Source organism: Ruditapes philippinarum, unplaced genomic scaffold (assembly GCF_026571515.1).
Source record: "Ruditapes philippinarum isolate M1 unplaced genomic scaffold, ASM2657151v2 ctg4527_1_1_1_1, whole genome shotgun sequence".
Taxonomy (NCBI): Eukaryota; Metazoa; Mollusca; class Bivalvia; order Venerida; family Veneridae; genus Ruditapes; species Ruditapes philippinarum.
The window spans coordinates 1-26,133 of record NW_026866798.1 but is presented as its reverse complement, the minus strand read 5'-3'; the positions used below and the strand labels follow the sequence as shown (position 1 = coordinate 26,133).

The 26,133-nt window shown below is 33.9% G+C and overlaps 1 protein-coding gene across 1 annotated transcript; it reads right to left on the bottom strand.

Moving 5' to 3' along the window:
* Positions 1-1,446: 1,446 nt before the first annotated feature.
* On the bottom strand, positions 1,447-17,325 carry LOC132733756 (arrestin domain-containing protein 3-like). The gene is made up of 8 exons (XM_060720436.1): positions 17,150-17,325; positions 11,801-11,951; positions 10,556-10,678; positions 9,225-9,448; positions 5,816-5,998; positions 4,864-5,046; positions 4,221-4,419; positions 1,447-2,937 (listed from the first exon to the last, which is right to left on the bottom strand). The coding sequence occupies exons 2-8, from the start codon at positions 11,916-11,918 to the stop codon at positions 2,783-2,785; spliced, it is 1,185 nt and encodes a 394-aa protein (XP_060576419.1). The 5' UTR covers positions 11,919-11,951; positions 17,150-17,325; the 3' UTR covers positions 1,447-2,782.
* Between the last annotated feature and the right edge of the window lie 8,808 nt (positions 17,326-26,133).

The window sequence follows — 26,133 nt, the reverse complement described above, 5'->3', positions numbered from 1 at the left end:
TGCTCCGTTTCAAAATACGACTTAACTTAAACGAAAAATTAATATCGTGGTGAACAAATCGGTACATAGAAAAATCGGAAAATATCATTTCATACCGGTTTAATATTTTAAACATTATAAATCGATTACCGTATTGTTTTCTGAATAGTGTTTTACTATTTCATGTTCCGATAAATAGTAACAGTGAACATTATAGCTACAGTATCACCATGTACTATTATATGACCGAGTGAACCGTATAACTAAATTTTGCTGCTCCTTAAACTTTTGATCTGGTATGACTAAATAACGCAACGGTCTTTACTGAGATTTTTTGGCGCAAATGGCACAAATTTTACTCAAGTTTGATTTTCATCAAATATTGTGGTTAGAGGCATGCTTTTTTACTGTATATACTGTTTATTCCAATCAAATGATATAAACATTTTCTATGTAAATCCTGGACTTAAAATTGTTTGATTAAAATACTGCCCGTTTTGGAAAATGTAGAAGTAATGTTTCCATATACTTACCGAAACATCAACCGAAAATTTGCGTATTGAATTTTACAAGAAACTTTTTGATACTACTTTTAACATATATACTAATATATCATTTATTTTAAATTTAGTAATAGAAAGAGCATCGAAACATGAGGGTATCTGGTTTGTATGAGGGGCTTAGCCCCCAAGTATTAATCAGATTGTCGAGTGTTTTGATGTTCTTTTATCTTTTGTATCATAGTCAAACATAAAACACGTTCCCTGCTGCCACAACATGAAACCCCAGAAAAAAGGAACCAATGAACGAGCATCTGAATATGACATTTCGGTCGCTTTCCCTTTCTCTGCCGTCACAATAAGTAAACACCAGCAAATATGAGCCAATCAATGGGCATGCTCTGGAGTGCGGGTAACTGATACGTGCAATCCAGTTAACTCATTGTGCATGTTTATGTATATGATTTAACTCTGACACATTTTCAACAGAAAGGTCCCCAAACTATGATATATAAATAAATAAATTTATGATAAAGTCTGATATTTTGAAGCCTTTTCCCATTTTTCACAATTATTTCTATTCAGGCTTTTCTGTTCATAAATATGGATGACCGATTAATAAATAACTGATCTTGAAAATTTGAATGTTGAGGTTATCCTTATAAATCATATCAGGCTTTGTTACAAAACTTCCACAAGTTTCTTTAAGGTTCGTATTTTTTGGAGAGCTCATTTTTACAACTAAATACATGTATACATGTATGTACATTGTATACGATAACGTGGGTTGGATATCAATGTTTGCACATTCAAGCATCTACTCGTATATACAGATCGATTCTTAATTCGTAGATAATAAACGACTCTACTTATTAGTGCCATGACTTCAGAAAATATATAGTAATAAATTTTATAAACAGATGAGTATTATTTGTTTCATCATAAATAAAAAATACGAACAAAATAGTGATACTTCTTTTAGTTTTAATAACAAAATGAGCTAAAAAACGTGAGAAAAATAAATAAATAAAGCAAAATGTGATAATAATGCATTTGTAATAATATACAAAATTGAGCAACAAATATTTTTTCAACTTCTGTCACTTTTCTATACATGAAATTAGTCATCTCTTTACCGAGTGAAAATCAATTATGTTCAGTTCCATAATTTTAACAACTAATCTTCTATGTACGTACTTACACTAAAAGACATCAAAACATAGCAAAAGTACGGAGCCCCTAAGGTTTCCGACACTTTTTTACCGGCATTTAATTCGATTTTCGAAATAATAATTCGTAATTACGAATAAATATTTCGTAATTACGAATTATTATTTCGTAATTTCGAATTATTATTTCACAAAAACGAATTAAGTTACGGGGAAAAAAGTGTGGAAAATGTCACCTTAGGGGCTCCGTACAAAAGTATACCATCGTATGTACATTAACTACGGCACATTTCATCATGGAATTCTATTATATCTTAAAATTGTTTCCATTCATATATAAAAAGACGATACGGCGGGCGAATCGAAGATATAACGTTCTACAACGGCTTTTACTGAAGCCAGGGTGTAACTAAGTATTCAGAATGTTTCCTCTCGTATCGTTCAAACATACGATGCATATGATATCAGCCTTGTTAAAGTATTCTTTACGATTATCAAATGTATAAATTTCATCATATTCAATCTTTATTAAATGCACGAATAAAGTATTTTTTCACACCTCATAAAGTATAACAGATGAATTTTCAGTGTTTGCTTCACGTGATGCTCTTATAAAAAACATTATTGGATTGTTTTCATTTCCAAACTCAAGTCGATACTAATTATTGCATATTGCCTCGTTTTCATTTTTATAAAATACTCCATCTAGCGTAGTTTTTATTTTTGAGATTCGAACAATCAGTTACTTATTGTACTTGAAACAATATGTCGTGTCAAAAATTATGGTGCAAAATAAAGTATTGTTGAGAACAACACTGATTTTATCGGACACAGTTGCAAATCTATTTCAGACTCGGCTGGTGCCTCGTCGATTTTCTGTATGACAACTGCATGTGTTCTCGTCCAACAGAATTCAGAACTGTACTTATTTCATATTACATGTATATTATTTAGGTCTAGTAATAATACAATTTGACTATTGCTTCTAAAGATGTACTACGTTTTGGGATATACATGCACGGATATATTCAATGTCTAGACTGAAATTAACATGACAAACGTCTAATTAATAAAATTAATAAATTCACCAAGCTTGTTAAAAATGAATATCACTATATATTGAAAGATGTTCTGTCATTTTTCTTTTTGTACGGAGAACAATGTGTCCGTGTCGTGTGTATTCCAGTTATAATAGGTGTAGACTGGAGCATATTCCACGGTGTCCTTGCTGTCTTTCCCTTCTTTAATTTTTACTCGTCCTGTTGCACTCTCAGTCATGGTAGCAGTTGCTGAAAGTGATAACATGAGCCGCGTCACGACAAAACCAACATAATGGGTTTGCGACCAGCATGGATCCAGACCAGCCTGCGCATCCGCGCAGTCTGATCAGGATCCATGCTGTTCGCTTACAAACTCTATAACAAGTAGAGAAACCAATAGCGAACAGCATGGATCCTGATCAGACTGCGCGGATGCGCAGGCTGGTCTGGATCCATGCTGGTCGCAAACCCATTATGTTGGTTTTGTCGTGACGCGGCTCATATATGTTGATACAAGTATTGCTATTTTCTAAATGATTCACAACTTTGTCTAAATACTTTTATACTCAACGAAATCGAGCAATAAGGATCTCCATTGAGGTACATACTCGTAAACTTAAACCATGATTTTTAAGCACCTAAAATAGAAATATTTGCAAACGACAATAAAGAAATATAGATATGCTCCGAATTTTAATTGAAAATCTTTTCTTTTTAAGCATTACAACGGTTTTCATTACTCGACCATTTTTTTACAATTTGTTTCTAGTGACAAGTGATCTGAAACACACGAGCTATTGATTCAAACCCATATTTAAATATAGAAATCTCGTAAAAATATTTTCAAAAAGACTACATAATATTCAGACGATTCAGTTTACAGTGATTTCCATATTCAAATGACTTTTATTCCTACGGACATTCGTTCTGAGGATGTATCAAACTGTTATGGCTATACGATTATTCATTTATAAAGTGTCTATTTTGCTTCTATGTGTGTTATTATATTACTGCTTAATCTACCTTTTGTTGTTACAGCAAAAAAGAATGCACATATAAAATTTTAGTTCATGACACTGCATGTATAAATGTTAATAAACTTAAAGTTGGTTGTTGTTATTATGTATTGTGAATTACTTGTGTACATGTATGTATGTAAATAATATTACCTTCGTCGTGACAGCAATTAGAGAATATACATGGTACATGTATATTGTTTTAGTTTAATGACACTTCTAAAATGATTCATTAACTTATGCAATAGTGGGGCTACCACATTCCAAAAATATCTTTCTTAAATGCATTATGCTTGTAAAACAATATGAGCCGCGTCACGACAAAACCAACATAATGGGTTTGCGACCAGCATGGATCCATGTTGTTCGCTTACATACTCTATTACATGTAGAGAAACTGATAGCAAACAGCATGGATCCTGATCACACTGCGCGGATGCGCAGGCTGGTCTGGACCCATGCTGGTCGCAAACCCATTATGTTGGTTTTGTCGTGACGAGGCTCATATGCACTTACGTATATTTGTTGGCATTGATAAGTCAGAGTATAAGCCGTGAATGTTATTGCCTGGTTGGGGGAGCGAGACAGACATTGGTTCTTGTGTCGAAAGTGAAAGACCATGCTGTTCTGCAACTGAGGTTAGTGGTACACTCCCTATAACAATCTCTACGGGAACCTCGAGATCAAATCCTAGGCCGGAAGGATCTGCTATAATCTGTACATATTATATTTTCATTATTTCTTGTGTATAAAGCTATATATCTACTACACAACATTTTATTCTGTTAACGTACAATATTCATGTGTGTTACATAACATAGACATTCTATATTACAACTCATTCGAGAATCAGTCATAAGATTATAGAAACAATATAAGTTCACTGTTGATAAAATTTATGAATATAGATTTATATTATTTAACTATTAAACACCATTAGTTTATGTTAAATCAATTATAATAACAATTATTACAATGTGATATTGTGTTTGTTTGTCATAAAATAAGATATATTTGTTCAAATGTATATTATATATACACTCGTGCAAAAATACAATAAACTCATTTGTTTGCATTTAGTACGAAAATAATGAATATGTTTATTTCATTTTGAGCGATTCTTAAATACAAATGCCCGGATGTTCTCGGACAGAATTACCTCTACCAAGTATTTGATGTCAATAATTTTACAATCATGGAGATAGGAATTCGGGACAGGTGGAATGTGCAGTCTTTCATTGTTAAAGATTTCCGTCTCTCCACCATTAAGTTTCCCATGTTTCAGTTCTCCTATGGTTTGTTTAAAAGGCTTGGACTTCATAGTTGCATGGTATGTAACCTCCTGAAACAAAATCAGATTTGAGACGATTAAAGAAAAAGATTTCTTCAAGTAATTATATACATGTGTATAAGGAAAACACAATTACCCCTTTGGACGGGACCAATTGTGACCAAAAGGCTATAATCTGATCAATCTTGGTAGAGGTCTACAAGACAATGGCTTTTGCAAACTATCTTTGCACTAGGTCTTTTGGTTCAAGAGAAGTAGATTTCTTTAAATTCTTTTATATTATTCCTTTCGGTTGCCATGGCAATACAATTTCTGCATGGAATCAAATTCTTTGGACAATTTCGGAATACCTTTGCACAAGAAACAATCCTGGCATGTTGAAATTGGACTTTTTAAAAAGATTTTCTAAGTTCACTATATAATCTATGTACCACACATGCACGTACACGCACGTACACACACACACACACACACACACACACACGCACACACACGCACGCATCGCATACATACATACACATAAGATGAATCGGTATATGCCAACGAATTGCAGACTGATGCTGGCATAAAAATAGATAATTCCATAACGTCAAACGGATGCACAGTCAAAATTATCAATATGGGATTTTATATTGTGCTTATGTTTATATGTAATACACCATTTCATTTAAGAATTAATGAGAAAGAAATAAAAGATAAACAGAAAATGACCTAGATAAATATTTGAAAAGCAAAAACGGAGCCCCTTAAAATCGCCATAATTGAAAAAATTTGTTCTTTATTATAAAATATCGGTATACACGTATATCTATAGACATACCATTTGTAAGCATACTTTTGTACAAGTCATTTCTCTGTTACTTTGGTTGTTGATCTCTCCTCGAACTATTATCATTTCTCCCGGGACATATCCTTTCCTGTCAATCGCGATCATGCCGGAAATCGGGTCAGATTCACAGCAAAGACAACATAATCTCTTCTCTCCAGTGTTTGTTGCTCCTTCCTAATAGTAGTTTAAACCATAACATATTAAGTTTGTGAAAAATATTTGTACAGCTCAGCATGAAGCCTGGTGAAACGGTACAAATGTGAAACTGGACGAAAGTGCAACTGGACGAAAGTGCAACTGGACGAATGTGCAACTGTACGAATGTGCAACTGGACGAATGTGCAACTGGACGAATGTGCAACTGGACGAATGTGCAACTGGACGAATGTGCAACTGTACGAAAGTGCAACTGGACGAATGTGCAACTGTACGAATGTGAAACTGGACGAATGTGCAACTGTATGAATGTGCAACTGTACGAATGTGCAACTGTGCGAATGTGCAACTGTATGAATGTGCAACTGTACGAATGTGCAACTGTACGAATGTGCAACTGGACGAATGTGCAACTGTACGAATGTGCAACTGGACGAATGTGCAACTGTACGAATGTGCAACTGTACGAATGTGCAACTGGACGAATGTGCAACTGGACGAATGTGCAACTGTACGAATGTGCAACTGGACGAATGTGCAACTGGACGAATGTGCAACTGTACGAATGTGCAACTGTGCGAATGTGCAACGGTACAAATGTGAAACTGGACGAATGTGCAACTGTATGAATGTTCAACTGTACGAATGTGCAACTGTACGAATGTGCAACTGTACGAATGTGCAACTGTGCGAATGTGCAACTGTGCGAATGTGAAACTGTGCGAATGTGAAACTGTGCGAATGTGCAACTGTGCGAATGTGAAACTGTGCGAATGTGAAACTGTGCGAATGTGCAACTGTGCGAATGTGCAACTGTATGAATGTGCAAAAGTACGAATGTGCAACTGGACGAATGTGCAACTGTACGAAGTGCAACTATACGAATGTGCAACTGTACGAATGTGCAACTGGACGAATGTGCAACTGTACGAATGTGCAACTGTACGAATGTGCAACTGTGCGAATGTGCAACTGTGCGAATGTGCAACTGTGCGAATGTGAAACTGTGCGAATGTGAAACTGTGCGAATGTGCAACTGTGCGAATGTGCAACTGTGCGAATGTGCAACTGGACGAATGTGCAACTGTACGAATGTGCAACTGTACGAATGTGCAACTGTACGAATGTGCAACTGTACGAATGTGCAACTGTACGAATGTGCAACTGTACGAATGTGCAACTGGACGAATGTGCAACTGGACGAATGTGCAACTGGACGAATGTGCAACTGGACAATGTGCAACTGTACAAATGTGCAACTGGACAATGTGCAACTGTATGAATGTGCAACTGTACGAATGTGCAACTGTACGAATGTGCAACTGTATGAAAGTGCAACTGTACGAATGGACAACTGGACGAATGTGCAACTGTACGAATGTGCAACTGTATGAATGTTCAACTGTACGAATGTGCAACTGTACGAATGTGCAACTGGACGATTGTGCAACTGTATAAGGTGAAACTGTATGAATCCCACTGTATGGAACCACGTGCCAAATATCAAGAGGCTGTGAAAAGTAGTTGCTGGCAAAACTGTTACGAAAATTTTCTACCATTTACCATAAATGTCGAAAATTTAACTAGGTCGGTAAACAAAAAGTGGATGAGCGACAGACCTGAAATAGAATCCCACAGTATGGGACCATGTATCAATGCTGTATGCCAAATACCATGAGGCTGTGATAAGTAGTTGCTGAGAAAACTGTTACGAAAATTTCCTACCATTCACCATTAATGTCGAAAATGCGCATAACAATGTTTGTAGGCTGGTTATCATGATTTGAGGCTGTAAATGAGATTCATTAACTTCAATTTGATAAGCAAAAATGGATGCCGCCAGTAATCATCCTCAACACTGTTGAGAGGTCTGATGACCTCGCCAATGACACAAAAACAACAATTCCATATTCGTCAATTATATCAAACATACTTTGATTGTGCATAGAGGCAGACTTGACCTCGAAAAACCTTGTTTATAACCCGAGATACTACACTACTAGGATTGACGGATCTATACCCTGCAGTTTAAATATGATGGCGCGATGAAGTGATATGGTACGATGGTAAAATAGAAAAAAGCAAGAATCCCTAAAGAAAGTCCAACACAACATAATTGAAAATGTTGCAGGCTCGGTTTGATGGACGGTACTGTAAAGTGCAAACTACCGTCCACGCCCCCTAGCACCGGCTTAATTAAACAGAATTCAACATTTAAAATGAACTGGTACAATTTTGAATTTTGAAACATTCGCAGATGTGTTCATATGGCGGTTATCATGGAACCTTCAATGTGACACTAGGTGCCATTCCATGAAAAGCGGCATATGGTCCCCAAGTAAAAAAATGCGTGTGCCCGAAACGAGAAAACAATGGGCGGAACTAAATAAAATGGTATTTTGACAGGGGATCTGAGGTTATGAAGCCTGCATATCACAGATATGACGTCAAAAGACAAATTTGAAAAGCAGGCAACATATCCTAAGGGTGATTCAACAGTATTCAAGTGAGGAATACTGGAACCACCCAACAAGAAAAAAGCCAAATAGAAAGAACTAAATTACCACAAGCACAACAATAATGCCGTGCTGAACGATCTTTAAGGATCGGAAATATAACGTTGTGCGATGATGAAATCGCGATGGCATGATGATTAAAACGCGATATTACATCGCGTTTTCACCATTGTACATTGTGACATCGCGATTTCACGATGCAAACAATGTCACGATGGTGCGATGCACACTAAAACCTATAAACAGATAAGAGAAACATAATTATCTACAACAAGATTTGAAACGTATTTAGTGTCCAGCTTTATTTGTCATCCAATGAAAATGCTACAATAAAAATAGATAGCGACAGTCACTATGAATTGAAATTGATATCTAGAGTATCGTCTTTTGCTCTTCTAACAGAATTTTTAAGAAACACAGCATTTTCATTGGATGACAGTACAATTTCACATTCGTACAGTTTCACTCTTGTCGCTATCGCAGCCGTCGAAGTTTCTATTTTCTGTAGAACAGCTTGGATAAACACTAATATAAAACACTAATATATACATAGAACCAAATGTTCACAATATTGTTCGAAGTGAAACACATATATTATAAAAATACACAAAAGTTAATCAGAACCATATGAAAGGACTGTATTATACAGAACTAATAAGTATTCGAATATACGAAAATGTATATACAATTTTTCGGCATGGTATCACAGTGGTTGTGAAGTAACTTACCGTAACATTGGGAATTGTATTTAAATCAAGTGGCACGACAATTGTTATAAGCTTTTTACAGTATTTATCCCGTGCCCATGGGATGTCGATGTGTGCCTTTAAGGAATATCTCACATGACCAATGACTGCCTCGAATGACGCCGGTATATTTATAGGAAGCTGGACTTTAAATGGGTATTCATACTTCCCTGGCTTGAATTTTACACTGCTCTCACCTGATTGTTCTGCAAGTTAAAAACAACACATTTTTAAACATGTACAGGTATCAATTAATGCATAGGGATTATTCTGTCTTTGATGAGACAGGTGAGAATTTATCTGTTTCTTTATAATATACATGTACACCACTCAACATCTTCATGTCTAAAGATTTATGCTTATTTTCACGAAAATTTGAAAATGTATTTAAAAGTAAATTTTTGAAGTGAACAAGGAAAATAAATTTCACATTAAAACTGCACTTAAAATCTACGTAAATGATCTAAAAGAGATCAAAATATGCAAAGACAGCCCTCACTGCGTTAGTCACGCATAAGAATTAGATACTGTATAATCATTCTTTAATCGCACATAACATGTTAGTTATTACTTGAATCTTGAACCTTTTTTCACTTTGCTTAAAATCTTAATACATTTTTTTTCTCAAATTTGACTTTCTTGAAATGTCTTGACTCATCTGGAGGCATGCAGTTTTAACGAAATCATACAGATAAGAGGGATCAAAAGCTGATATATGATATTCCCATTAAATGTTTTGAGTGTCGCGCATACGAGGAGTAGTTTTAACATAGAAAATAAACATATTCGAAAATTAGGTTGGCAATATATCCACATCATCACATATTGACAAAACAATAAAATGACATATGATGTAAATGTTTAAATTAAATATGCATGTATGCGATTATGTCTTTATAGGCCTCGTAAGTTCACAAATTAACCTATAACAGTAGTCTGGCATAGAAATATAGAAAAAAAAGATATATAAAACTTACCATCCGTTTTATTTTGTTTGTCTCCTGTTTTGTAACCTGCTAACAATATACGTTATATACATACAAAACTCAAGTATAAGGATTTAAATAACTTGCCAACCATTGCTCAAATATTGCTATGCAGGCGGGATTTATTCTAAGAAAATGAACGTGGAAAATCAGTCTCCTTTTAACATTAACAATGTCACCACTACTTCAGACCCCTCCCCCACCCAATCACATATTATTAAAGAACTTTTTGATTTATTATGCACTAGTTTAAGTAGCTTGGTTTAGCGACTTGTACAGATAAATCTATAAAAAGAAACTTTAAAAAAAACATGAAATTGCACTCACGTTTTCCAAACAGACACTGTTTAAAATGGAAGTATTTTTCATTTCCGTAGTAATATCGGGTATTTTGTCCCCCTCCCTCTGTCCAATGACATTTTGCTTGGCCCTTGGAAATGAAGTTGATAGCTGAAATAAGAATGTACAATTTACATAACCTTTGAACATTAACGTTAATACCGCGGGTTGTGCGTTATGAACGAGTTTCAGCAGAAAGTTTTCGTGTATAATCTGAATTTAATTTATTTATTACAAGTTTGGTAAGTTTTCTGCCCGTAGGAGAATCCATATGAAAACTACACTACAATTGCCCTTTTTCTGAAATTTGTCTTTTTTTAATATCGAAAAAGATTTTCTTTTAATAAATTGCATAAATCCCTAAAAGTTATTCTCACGACTGTTACCAACTTTGTGAAATATCTAAATAAATTTTCTACTAGTTCTTTTCTGCTCTGTTCACAAAGTCTTGCCGATTTTCCACAATCTCTTCCAAAAAAAATTCAGCCGCTTAATCCTTGTAAATTGTTCAAAATTGCCCAGCGATTGAATCGTTTGGAATAAACGTGTTGTAGAAAGTGTTAAAATGATTTGTGTGTTAATGTACATGCCCCTCATTTGAAGAAATACAGTCAGTATAAAAGACATTCACGAAAAATCCGATTTAAAACGGTGCGGTTTTAAGCATTTTCCTTCGTGCACTTTTCCAAAAGTCTGTCATCATGGAAATATTAACATATTTTCAATATGACGATATACAGTCTGTTAGCCAAAACAAATATCACCGTAGATAGTTTTCCACTTGAGTTCTAGATATTAGTAATATTAGCTAATTATATTAAAGGTAAATGCTTGATTGAATAAAATATCTTAATCAGGTTAAAGCAGCGTGCCTCCAGATTCATGTTTATATTTTATATAAATTTTAAAAAATATATCAAAAATTAAGTTTTTTTCAAGTGAAGGAAGAAAGTAATTAACACATTGCAAACAAAACTTTAAGTCCACGTAAATTACCAAATGAATGACAAATATGCAGAGTAAGCCCTTAATGCGTTAGTCACACGCTAGAAATATGATATTAATTACAACAATATCAGTAACATGTCAATTGTTACTTGAATTGCAAATATCTTTACTTTTCTTATTTGGAGGCATACAGCTTTAAATCGTCTTACCGTGTAATTAAAAATGTTTTACATGCATGGTCAGCTTTAAAGGGTGACTTAACTTATTATCGTAGTTAAGACTCACCTGTAATAGTTTTTTCCTCTTTTAGAACAAGTTCAAACTTCCCTGTAATAAGTTGACCAGGGTAAAAAACACCAGTAGGATTGTCTAATATAATTTGAGACAAATCTTGCAGAGCCATGTATGTTTTTTAGGTTTCAATAGCCGTTAATGCCTATAAAATAAGATATTTACACTGTCAGGTCTGCATTTGTCATACGTTTATATGTACCATAGTTTAATACGCATAACTTCAACATTATATAATAAGCATTATACGAAATCTCGTATTTCGTTAATTGCAGTTTATTAGAAGGGAGACAACCCTGGTATGTCATTATGATCGTATTTTATACTAGTCATCTCCCTTTACAGAAAAGCTTTTGTTTTTTATATTTTGTTTTGTGTTTATTTCCATCACAAAGTTTAGTTTTAACTTATTTTGCTTCTGCTTTTGTTGTGCTTTTTTTATTTCAAATTTCAGCTTTATTTAAGATGGATGCTATCAATAGTGTTCAAACGAAACGTCATGGCTGGATTTCATATTGCGTTAGTAATTACACTTTAGAGACACGTGCCTAAAGACTTTAATTATTCCATGTAATCATACATACAAACCTTATAGATGATGAATTGATTAATATGTTTTCTATCCCTTTATCGCATTTATGATTGAATTGTTTTTACGAGATCTGCATAAGTTTTATAGCATTTATATAATGGTGGTTATTATTATTACATTGTTATACATGGTTTTAAGCAAACTTACATTAAATATTACGCTACATTGTACGTTTTCTTTAAAGAATATTTTGCTTAAGAAGAACGTTTCTCTTTATTGAGTTGTTTGTATTTTATGCGTTTATTGGCATATCTGAGCACGGTCCGTTGTTCTATATTCCGTGGAATAGTCTGAGGAGGTTTCCTCCGTGCATACCAATGGATTATACGGTCCCTCTTCAATTTAAAAAAAAGAAAAAAAGGGTTTTACGAAGGCGGGCAGTATTCCTAAGACGAATATACGACCGAATCTGTTAGAGTAATTGTTCTGGTTTGAAATGTCCTGGGCATTGTATGGCAAATTCGATTGTGATATGCTTGATAAATATTTATCCTTTTTTCTGATATAAAAACTAATGGCAGTATCTCTTTTTTCAAAATGTAACTTTAAGTTAAATTTATTTATGTTATTATATATCTATAAAACATAATTTATAAGCTTCTGATATCCAGAGTTTATCATATCTTGCAGGCATTTCTCAGCACGGTGTCTCTTTTTCAAAATATAATTTTAATTGATTATATCTGAATAAATATATTAACCTTCCGATATCCGGAGCAATTTATGTTACTGTCCGGAGTTAAATCAGCCATATGGGCTTTAGTCATATAATATATTATTTATTTGGAATATTTAATATTCTTAAACAGCCATGGACAAAATACTGCCAAACCTAATTTACCTCAGTAAAACGTTATCAATCTAAGAAAGAGATTTTTTTATTGTTTCCTCTGCTAATAGTACATGTATGTATACCCGTAATGCTACGTTTACACTATGTTTCCGGCAGTCACGGTAGCCTCGTTATGAACTTATTTCCCTGTAGGATTTTGACCACTTATGTCTCTATGTATCCAAGTTATATCAAGTTTTGCAAAGTTTCACCATGGTTTATAACTGACGAGCCGTTTGAACAAAGAAGCAGGTCTTTTAAGGTGCAACTGAGATTCGAGCCTCGTTCTAAAAGGGATACATGTATGTTGCTCCCAGGTACGATGCGTTCTGATGGGATCTGTCTTCATTCAGGTCTGATAAGTATTTTATGTCAGGTGTTGAGCATTGATGCATGGGTCCTCGATTTTAAGGTTTCATTAAAAATACCATCTTCAACGTTATTGGAGGAACAGGTTAAGGTCTTACACCTTTCAAAGACCACTATAACAGTGAACGCTTCATACCGTTACGCGCCTGGATGCAAAGTATCACAAACCGTACTGCATCGTGATTGAAATGTTATGAAATATGGCTATCGTACAAACACGCTTTCCATAATAGCAGTAACAACACGGTAAACAACGTAATAAAACTGAAAAAAGAACTGCAGGTACTAAGAATGGATTTAGCTCAATACAGGATTGGAGCAGTACCTCTAGACGCTTGCAGAAATCATGATCACAAAATAGACAAATATCGTTTTTTCGCTGATTTTTACATTTTTCATGCATTATCATACATAAATCAGTGTGAAAAGATGAATTAGACCTATTAAAGTTCATTCCGTTGCGTAAAAAAGCAAGATTTTTAATTCTATTCTCTTTACATTGGCCCTCAAACACCGCACTTTGGGGTCCAACGCACTTTGGGGTCCAACGCACTTTGGGGTCCAATTTTGACCCCAAAGTGCGTTAAACAGGTACATATGCATTTTTTTACTTCAGACAAACGACTGCACTTTGGGGTCATAAAAATTAAATCAATAAAAATGAATTTTTATGATGTTTAAATAATATATTGTAGTCATAGTCAAAGGTAAACAAACTTCAAAGTATTAAAAAGACGCAAAACATGTGCACTGAATTATTGTAGAATCAATAGGGATTTAAATGATCTTTATCAGTTAGTGAAGAACTTTCATCAAATAAAGAATTTGTATCAATTAATGAGCTCAAGGTATTTTTTTCTCTTATTTTCCATTTATTCAAAAAGAGTGTACACCTTTCACTAACCCCATTGTTTTTTTAGCTAATTGCATCATTTTCCCGGGTTTTTTATTTACATTTTTATACAAATATGATAGTCTTAGCAGAGACAGGAACAGAGAGAGGTATAAATCCTTGGAAATCTCAATAAGAGATTTCAATAAAACAATATGCCTGATAATATGTTGAAAGGGCCATTTATTTAGCTTATCTAAATGTGATTTTTAAGAAACTTGACTAGGTGTAGATGCAGGCAGTACTCAAAAATATCTTAAACTGTTTAAGAAGTCACACATTAGTTTAAGATATTTTTGAGTACTGCCTGCATCTACACCTAGTCAAGTTTCTTAAAAATCACATTTAGATAAGCTAAAAAGCGTGGGACTTCATAATAATGTAAAGTTCTGACTGCAGGATCTAGAGGGGATGGTGGTGTTCCGACCCCCGATATTATACAAATAACGTTTTAAAGGCCCATTACGCTTTTATTTCAATTTCTTAAAAGCTAATTTTGGTGTACTTTTATAGTATCTAAAGAGTTACTCATTGGTTACTCATTTTGTGCGGAAGTCAATTACTACATTGTTTACTTTTTGCTACTTATATGACAAATTATTTCACATTATCGCTACTTTATCCAGGTAACAAGCATCTTACATTTCTCAGATACCATTATTCAAACATTATAAATTTCATGTTTGCCCTTTCTAAATAATTATGTAAGATTTCCCATTAAAAAAAGACTCTGGCGAACGGTTGTTACGGAGCTTACAAACAAAACTTAATTTTGTTGATAAGATTATTAATATACATGTATTTGTAAAAATCACTATTTACAGTCCGATCGAGAAACTTTATATTTCACCGAAACATTGCAATAGAGTATATTTATAGTTCTTTGGGGAAAAAAGATATTAACCGCATTTTATTTCATCCCCATCATATTTAAAATCGCGCTCAATATGGCACCAACAGTTATCAAGTAAATGACTGACACAGGATATTTTTCGCAGCAACTTTTAATTTTAGGAAAACATTCACAATTTATGTGCTAGAGTATTTTGTTTTCTGGACACAATTTTTAGATATTTCAAGTGGTAAAATTAATGAAACTTTTATCACTTAAGCATCAAACAAAGTATCGACCGCCATCTTGAACTCCACCTCAAATATTTCAATGTCGCAGATCGAAAATAAGTCAGTACTCGGTATTTAAGCAGAACTCTGTTGACACCTTCAGAACTCTGGAACCCAAAGTGCGTCGATATGTAGCATATTAACGCCCTTTGGGGTTAGTTTTTCGATTTTAACCCCAAAGTGCATTGGATCCCAAAGTGTGATGGGAAATGTAACGCACTTTGGGGTATGACACCAAAGTGCGTTGGACCCCAAAGTGCGGTGTTGCAGGGCCCAAAAGGATTTGTCGTGGCCACAGGGAACATAGTGTAAAGGTTACATTAGGTAACTACCCGCCAGGCTAAAATACAGTCATGTATGTCTGTGTTTTTTTTTGTTTGGGTCGTCAGACCAAACAAATAATGGTAGCGAAATTTCAGACCCTGATGTTCTTATTTGCAAATGCCGAAAGTAGTCCAAACTCCTCGAAGCGGTTACTTCCCTTCATATGTACATTAACGTCGAAAAATTAAGGGTAGAGCACTGCGAAAAGATTGTCAAATGACAGGCGCATTAATTTTCGTAACGAACAAATAGTTCCCGATTGGTTTGGATTTCTAATATTGTGTTATTCTTATAGATATACATGCTTATATTCAACTCCATGATTATTTACTTCAGTGTTAAACAACAGGTTTACCGTGAACAAAATATATCGAAATTAATAATGGTTACAAACCCTAATTAAGAATAATATGGTCTTCAGGCTGTTATCTTATAAATCCCCGTGGTCAAGGGGTTTACACGCTCGCTTTAGAAGCGAGATCCGGAGTTCAAATCCCAATTCATGTAACTCATGTTTTTTGTTGTTGTTTTTTTGTGTATTTTTTGTAATTGATTAAGCTAAAAACATTGAATTGAATATCAGTGTTGCAATTAGTCTTATAGCCAATTTACTATAGTTATAACACTGGAAAAAGAATTTGATGACACTTTACAAACAAATTGGTTTATAATCTCACAACCTTCACCTTTCTGACATTCTGAGACCAAACAAATTTAGTGCCTTCTGTGCTTTGATTTTTTTCATTTCTATCAAACTGCATGCATGACAGTATAAAAACAAACCCATACATTTTACTTATAACAAGTAAATGTGGAGTAAAATAGTATAGATATAATAACCAGAAACAAGATATCCATTTATAAATTGTGTGTAAAAATATTCACCAATAAATCATGTAAATACGCGTATTTAGTACATATACATACAGTCATTGTGGATAAATAAGTGCTTCTTTTAAGCATGAAATTATTAGATTTAATTTGAAATTAATAATGTGATGAAGTAGCATAGATGAAGTTTATCTTTAAGATTGTGAGGTTAACTCGCAGTAATTTGCAGATCTGTTAAGACCTTAGAGCTAATCTTGACTGAACCTGTACTTTACTGTCATATTTATTTTTGCAAATCAATTTTAAAAAGCTTAAATTTTAATCGCATTCTACATTTATATCTTTAATAACATCAAGGTGTCTAAGTAAAATAATCCTTACCTTTTTATTGGTTAATTAATGAACAAGGAATCGTGTTCAATCAAGCTTTGTCACACTGGCTTTGAGTTTAAATACAAAATAAAACTCAGTTTACTAAATATATCCATTTAAATTTTGTGACATATTAAAAAACGTAATTATGTTAACTCAATATCGAAAAAAAAAATTCGTAAAACCACATGTGTTCCTTTTTTATGTATGTGTACGTTTTAGAATTACTGAATAGATTATTGATTACGAGTGCAAAATCTATGACATTAAATGTAGTTTAAACCTCGCATTAAGTTCGGGTATTCATCTATAACATAACTCCTTACGGAGATTATTATTATTGCCTAATCCATTCTACAGAATGTTTTTGCTCTACCCCTGTTGTTTAATAAGAATCCGACTTTTTAGTGTAGCCAATTTTCACACCCTATGCAAATTTATGGCTACTATGGTGGCTGATTTGTGCCAGTCGTGTTTTCGCCCCGCGACCCCGCCACGCAAAATGTCGAAAAGTTGGAAGTTGAGCGATTTAAGAAATAAAATGACGGGGGCGCGGAGCGAAAACAGGCTAATTAGCGAGGGCCGCGACGTACTTTAATAACTAAAACTTCGCCTCGCTCATCCCGCTTATTAGCGTGTTTTCCCTTCGCGTCCCCGCCATTTTAACTTGTTAATTTTCGACTTTGCAGGGCGTGGAGCGAAAGAAACGCTTACTAGCGGGGGTGTGGAGCGAGATTTAAGAAATAAAATGACGGGGGCGCGGAGCGAAAACAGGCTAATTAGCGAGGGCCGCGACGTACTTTAATAACTAAAACTTCGCCTCGCTCATCCCGCTTATTAGCGTGTTTTCCCTTCGCGCCCCCGCCATTTTAACTTGTTAATTTTCGACTTTGCAGGGCGTGGAGCGAAAGAAACGCTTACTAGCGGGGGTGTGGAGCGAGATTTAAGAAATAAAATGACGGGGCGCGGAGCGAAAAACACGCTAATTAGCAGGGCACGTGGCGAAGTTTAATAACTAAAACTTCGCCTCGCTCATCCGGGGGGGGGGGGGTACTCCAGAATACAAGAGTTTAATGTTTGCAAAAGCTTTGCAGAAAAGATATTTATAATGCGGTAAAGTTTCATGGAAAATTATTGTCAATATTAGATATCCGAACAATTTAAATATTTGAAATAAAATCTTCGATTAACATAACAACTAACATAAATAATACTAGCATAATAATAATAAAATTGTAGATTGTTCGATAAGTGAAAAAAGATGAATATGAAAATCTAAGTCATTCGTTGCTTCATACATTTAGAAGAATACATCTAATTTATAAATGAATTATGGGAATAAGTGGAACGTGAATGCTTGGGTTTCAAATGGCTGCAACACGAACGCTACAAATGATCAATTCCTTATTGATCAATGCTATTTTATTAAACAATTGATAAATAACTGTATCTTTACAAACCATGAGGTCACAAGCTTGCGGGATTTTGAAATACCTCTTTGAATGCATGAATAATGAAAGAAGACATAGAAACAGTAAAATAGAAAATTTAATTTGAAATACGAAATCAATGTACGTAACTCCTTCCTAATCCTGATACTACATGGCCTGAGGAGTTGTCTCTTTTAAGCAGATACAGAGATAATGGAGTGCGGTTTTATGGACGTACAACTAAAATCTGATCTTCACCACAGCGGGTAGTAAAAAGTTGACTCATTTTCCAAAACAAGCTTAGTCGAGGTAAACCTAGTTTTAAAGTTCAGGACTGTGAAATTTCTTATTGTTCTTTTATTGCAGAAATCTTGTTAAAGGTTATGACATAGCAAATAAATTACCTGTCATGTTTGCTCTGTTGTGTTTAACTTTTATCTTTTATAACAAATTTACAAAAGTATCAATTACCATCTTTAAAAATATATAATCAGTGGTACTATTCTGTGATTTAAACCAGGTTGTTCTTTGTTAAACAAGTTGTGGCATTCCAAATACTCGTTTACATAGTCTACAAGTAATTATATTAGTACTCCCCGTCCGTGTTGGAGATCCTAGCGCGTCTTCTGTCAGAAAGGTGTGAGCTTTTATGGAGTTTTCTTAAGACCACATTGTGGTCTATCTAAACGACTTCTATGAGGCCGATTTATACGTTCTATTGCTTCTATGCGAATTGTCACCGGTTTCCATACATTTATATACATGGCGAGTGTTTCAGGAAGGAGATAAGAGGTCTTAAAAGGTTGCACTTGTAAAGAGACAGGTATTGTAATTTTTTAGTTTCTGCACTAAATTATAGTTATCTACCAAGTGAAACATGTAAACACAAACGCAATGCATTTAATAATGGGACAAAATTATGGCTCTATGATAAGTAAATAATCAGAGTGACTAGTGAATACCTTCTGTTATTCCCTGCGGTCTGGAAACCGCTGGGTATTGGTACGCGTTTAACTTTTGAGGCATAGAGGAGCACGTGACCGTTTTCGGTACATGGAGGAGCATGTGATCTGTAAACATGATTGGTTAATTGACCTTTTCGAAAACCTAGCTAAATACCGTTTGCCGGTACATTACGGATTTACCTGTAGGGAATTAGTCCGAATTACACATATTAAGAACAAAAAACTATTACGTGATATTTCTAATTTTCTATAATTATGTTACCGTTTAAGGTGGAAAAACTTGAATGATGTTTTTGAAAATTATCAATGTTTCTTTAATATCTATCTCAAATTTTACAAACAATAAATTGTTTATACTGAAAATCTACAAAATTAAAATATTCGTAGTGGCATCTGCCATAACAAATAGAGATATTTTCTGCGTAAACTTGTGTGTCTACTTTATTTATCTTTTTGCTCGGAATTATTCATAAAATGGTAGGCCTATTCAATCTTTTTCTTAAAAAGAAATAATTGTTTTATGTTCGACCTTCTCCGGTCTTCAACTGTCACCAGTTTCCTAAGACCTAGCTTCTTCTATATTGATCGTTTCTGCAGTTATTCCTGATACAAACGTTTATTTATCCCCCCACCCCAAATAATGTTGAAAATAGTTAAATTAAATATCTTTATATCATTAAAATGTTCACCGCAGGAAACCATTTTACTTGTTTTCATTTAGATTACAATTGACACAACTAAGATAGTTTTCTGATATACGTGACCATTTTACTGCTGTTGAGTTAAAGTGAACAATCTAAATATTTCTAAGGGTACGGATAATATACGAATATGGAAACGGCTTTATAGTGGTATCTGTTGGCATTTTTATAAGTCATTTAACGAATATTTAATAGAAATTTATCTCAACGTGTCTTTCTGGTAATTGTTGGCTATTTTTATTTACGAAAACCAAAATAAGAAAGTCTATTTAAAATGTACAATGTACTCGTTTTACATAGTGACATACACAGAACATACTGCAATGCAAATAAAGATGCAGACATTTTAACGTTAGACCGGTGGTGACATTTTAACTTCTTGAATTCTCGGGCTCATCTTCATGAATTCACGATTTCAACTTTACGAATTCAAGATTTGAACTTCACGCGTTTGCAGTACATCTAGGTAGTTCTTAAAACGACTATAACATTTCCATGACGCCCTTACAACGTCGCCGTGTAGACCTTGTTTGGACACAATAGTGCACACCCCAAGAGCCCCATAGGGTCGCATATATAATGTTATGTTTGAAACTAGTACTCGGATAAACTCTAGAAAATAGTGGCTTTAAACCTATGCCATAACAAACTTATCTACAGGTTCGTAGCACTGTGTTGTTATTACAATCAACTTTTTTTACATTTGTTGGACATATATCGGTCTTTGGAGACCGGTGACAGTCGAAGACCGGAGACCGGAGACCGGAGAAGGTCGATTAGTTGGACACTCTTTGTATCATTCATAAATGGTGTGAAATAACGATCTTTATTGTTTTTTTGTTTATTTTTTTATTTATTTTTTTGTATGTTTTTGGTATTTTTTTATTCAATTATTCCATTATAAGAAAATTATTAAAGACAGTTGTATGAAAAATTCTGTGAAAAAAATAAATCTAATATTTCTATTTATTATGGCAAAGGTCACTCGTGGTGTAAAATGTGAGGTAAATACTAAAAGAACATAAAAATGTTCAAACACATCAAGTCTTTTTTCCACCTTAACGGTAAAATAATGATAGAAAAAAAAGAAAAATCACGCGTTTTTTTTAATGAATTAGTTTACATTTCGTATCACATGAAATTCAATTTGGCACTTTCATAATTTTACATACATTTAAGACAAGCATGGTCCGGTTCACTTGTGTACATGTTTTATATTGATTATTACATTACACACATAATTGTTCACATTAGTTTATTGTTGTACCGACTATAATTGATTTTGTAAATAATGCACATCTTAAGTGTACAATTCTAGATGATTTTGTGCATATTTCTAGATTATGAGTGATATTAATTAACGAATTTGTCTGCAAGTCAAGTCAAGTCAATGTGTTTATTTAAGTCTCATTTTGTACATACATTAACAAATATAACAAAGTTATAAAAGAAAAATGTGCACAAAACCACTCTAAAAGAGTTATGAGAGACTAAGAACATGATCATAAATAAAAAAAAAACATTTAAAAACAATATTAAGATATTGTTAAAAGCTGAAATATGTGGTGGCAATAAAACTTATATTACACATATAAAACAAACGCATACTAACTATTATTCGGATTTTGACTATGTTACATATGTACAGAGTAAAAATTAGCCATTATATAATAAATTGCGCCTCATGCACACATAATATATCAAAGCAGGCTTTGGAAGAATATTTTACAATATTTTCATTTGATAGCAAATATATGAATTTCTCATGAAAATTATCTGTCGCAAAGAAGTCAAGTGTATACATTCTAGCATTTTGAGAATAATCATACTTTAAATTTGCTAGCAATAAAGGGCCTCCGAACGCGACAGAGTGGTTAAGATCTCTAACATCGGATCAGGGAATTTGACTTCTTTCTGAACTTTTTTCTGAACTCCGCTGGATGACCTTTTCACAGAGGGTTGTTTTTCAAAAAGCTATTATGATGTTTAAAATAATGAATAATCAGGCGCCTTCCTATTTATTGAATAATTTCATTTTATCGTCAGATGTTCATACTCGCATTTTGCGTTCATCATCTGATTTTCAACTTTATACCCCTAGACCAAATTCTGAACAATTTCGTAAGTCTTTTGTTTATTCTGGATCTTGTATTTGGAACGGCCTTCCTGATTATATTAAGTCTGCTTCATCTGTTAACCATTTTAAAACCTTATACTTGAGGTTTTATCACGCATTGATGTATACAAATTGATAATCTCCTGTATGTTTTACATTTATGTATTTTAATAGTTTGATTATGTTAAATTTATATTGTTCCTTGTTGAGGGCCTCATGGAAGATTGATTTGTTTGTTCAAATGAGTTCTCTCGTTAAATAAAGTCTTTATTATTATTATTATTATTTCATGTGAAGAAGCTATCCAGCTAGCTTACAGACGGTCAGCGGTTCTACTCAGGTGCCAGCTGCTGTCTTAAACAGTGAATGAAGTTACATTTAAGGTCTTCCTCCTAATCTTTACAAAGTGTCGGTGAAAATTACACCCTTTCAAAAAAAAAACTTCAAAATTTTTAATGTTTATGCTTTTCAAGTCGAGATATTGTATCGTTAAATGTGAGTATGCAGAAACCTGTGTAGACTTTAGCATGCATGTACAATATGTTGTGCATAATTAACTTCTTTATTTCCAACTGATTGAAGTTCATCGATGGCAACCTGTCTAATCAATAAATGAGCCGCGTCACGACAAAACCAACATAATGGGTTTGCGACCAGCATGGAAACAGACCAGCCTGCGCATCCGCGCAGTCTGATCAGTATCCATGCTGTTCGCTTACCAACCCTATTACATGTAGAGAAACTGATAGCGAACAGCATGGATCCTGATCAGACTGCGCGGAAGCGCAGGCTGGTCTGGATCCATGCTGGTCGCAAACCCACTATGTTGGTTTTGTCGTGACACGGCTCAAATGACAAGTGAGACATTATATATAGCTTAGTACATTTAATATCATTTTATTAAATAATTTAATCAAAACGTTTAATTATTCATTATGAAGATCAAATAAAACCATTGGGAAAATCCCTTTATATCATTACTTATCACATAATTCGTCTAGGAAATGTTATTTGTCTTCACCCAATCTTTTGGTAATTCCATTATTGTCGAATATTGTATCTTTAATACATAACTCCTCATCTTTAACTATTTATACTTGATTATCATGATTATTGATTATGTCATTAAACTTGTCAGTAATTTCTACATTATTTATCATTCACCGCGATCATCGCACAATACATTATGATAACTGCCCTACAGATGCCCCAATCACTCCTCCTCGCCTCACCCCAGCCCCCCCCCCCCCCCCCCCCCCCTTCAGTCCAAATAATAAAAACAAACCAACCAATAAAAAAGACACCAAAATAACCCAACAAATAATGATCTTCCGTTAACATAAAACGGTATTTAATATCCCATTTATTCATTTTTATTCAGTTCAATATTGTGATAATAAATGAGAGTTACTGAACGGACATACTCTTTGTAATGACATGGCATTTTTAAATTTTTGTGTTAAATAAATGATTGTCTAATTTCATTTTGTATTCATAACTCTTTTAAATATCTTAAACCGATCACACAAAAAATCCAATAAATGTAAGTAAAACTTTTCAATAAAGTTGTTGGAGTTCTTCACAGACTACACAGAAAGGTGGGCCTATGTAAATTTACATAAATCTTGTTCTAAATTTCGGGTTAAATTAAATATATAATCCGGTCATGGTTTTGACCGATATCGATTTTGATCTATATTTAGCGAGGAATGGTTAAAATGTACATTCTACAATATGAATGCATTATAAAAATCGATCTGTATAATTTTCTATACTATCTAAGGGTTTGAACATACAGTATACTTGATCAGGGCATTTTGAAATGTAAGCAATTATGAAATATCGAAGGAATAAAATATATATTTAATACAGTTAAATGATCGCGAATATTAACGTAATAAATGTATTAATGTTATAATAGTTTTGACATTTAAAGATGGGTAAAGAAGTGTTCCAGATAATATTAGACAATCAAAGTGGAGTGTTCTACCCTGGTCAACCCGTTACCGGAAGAGTAGACCTGGAATTGTTTGATAGTCTAAAAGTCAGGGGTGAGTCAAATATTTTCTTGCCAAAGATTACAAAACAACTTTTTTTTCATGTCGAATAATTATTTTCCGTGGTAATGATTAATAAATATGTTGATTTTAAATTTATACAGCCATTGTTAAGCATTGTGATTCAAAATGTGCTCATCTTCAACTCAATAGGTGCTAATAGTTTCTTCTTCTCTTTAACTCTTGTTTGATTTCTGCATCGACTTTGACTCCGGTCTGTTGAATTATTTATTAGGTCAAATAAAATTAAAAATCGAATTTTCACCTGTAGCGGGATTATTACATGCTTTACAACATAATCGGCTTATAAATCAACCTTTTGTTGGTGGAAGGGAGGCAACTGACCCATAATTTTGACGAGTTTGTTGTCTCGAAAGGGTAGTTACTGTTTGGCAGTTGTCATACGATTCACATTACATTCTATTTAACAATGGAACAACACTAAATAGACAATGCAGGTATTTAAATGGATATGTTCGACTTTAAGTCTGCAAACTACAAGTCTGCGGATTGAGAGGTTATTCATAAATGTATGCATTCATAATGTTTCATTCAAATCCATTATCATACGCACAGAGTTATAAATAATTAATTCGACATTTTGTTCTATTTAACGTTATTTATTGCTTTATGATTTGCAAATTTGCATGTATAAACACACAAACGTTGACAGAGCGCGTAACCAATGCCCAAAGGTATCATTATAATGGTAAGCTCAATGCACGCCAGAAATTAGTTCAAAATATACATGCAAACATAATCTGACGAAGGACATGTTGTTTCTTGATTAATTATATTTGGTGTAAAAAACATGACCATAATAGTTAGTTTACTTCCGTAACAATTACTCCTATCGGTGTCAGAAACGGTATTTGCCAGAAATTACTATAATAGATAGATACCTAATATTTACTTCATGTAATAAGAGGAATACATTCATTGTAATAAGATACCTAGTAGTTTCTTGAGTGGGAAGGGTATACTTTTCTTGTTCATAGATGGTTTTTTAAGTGGACCAGGTACTCTGAGTGGGACAATGATGCTTCTCATATTAAAAGATGGCTTTGTGAGTGGGACAGGAATACTATTCTTGTAAATTGATGTTACTGAGGGATAGAACGGGTATAAAATTCTTGTCAATAAATTGTTCTGTGAGTGGAACTGTTATACCATTCTTGTAAATAGACCGTTATGAAAATGGGACGGGCATATCATTGTTATAAAACGACGGTGCTGTGAGTGGAACGGACATACCCTAACTGTAAACAGATTGTACCGAGAGTGGCCCCTCTTGTATAAATAGACATTTCTTTGAGTGGGACGAGCGTACTCCTCATGTAAATAGATAGTTCTTTGAGCGGGATGAGCTAACCCCTCGTGTAAGTGGGGCGAGCTATCCCCTCGTGCAAATAGATAGTTCTTTGAGAGTGGCGAGGTTACCCCTTGTGTAAATAGATAGTTATTTGAGTGAGACGAGTTAATCCCTCGTGTAAATAGATATTCTGTGAGTATGACGGATTCCTGGATATACTCGTCTTGTATGCAGCAAAACAGTATATAATCGTATGAAATCGGTTAGGGCTATAACACAATGACCAACTAGCAAAATTGAATTATTATTAGTTCCTATTGCAATGAAGTACTAGTACATAAATGCCAATAGAATATACCCAGAACCTCAATGCAGAACATTCCTGCAGCCTCAACTGTCCGCTCAATTCAAG

Coding starts and splice junctions, on each gene's coding strand:
- LOC132733756 (XM_060720436.1), bottom strand. CDS start 11,918: ATGGCTCTGCAAGATTTGTCTCAAATTATATTAGACAATCCTACTGGT. Junction 10,679..11,800: donor AGAGGAAAAAACTATTACAG/GTGAGTCTTAAC, acceptor TTCTTATTTCAG/CTATCAACTTCATTTCCAAG. Junction 4,420..4,863: donor ACATCAAATACTTGGTAGAG/GTAATTCTGTCC, acceptor TAATATGTACAG/ATTATAGCAGATCCTTCCGG.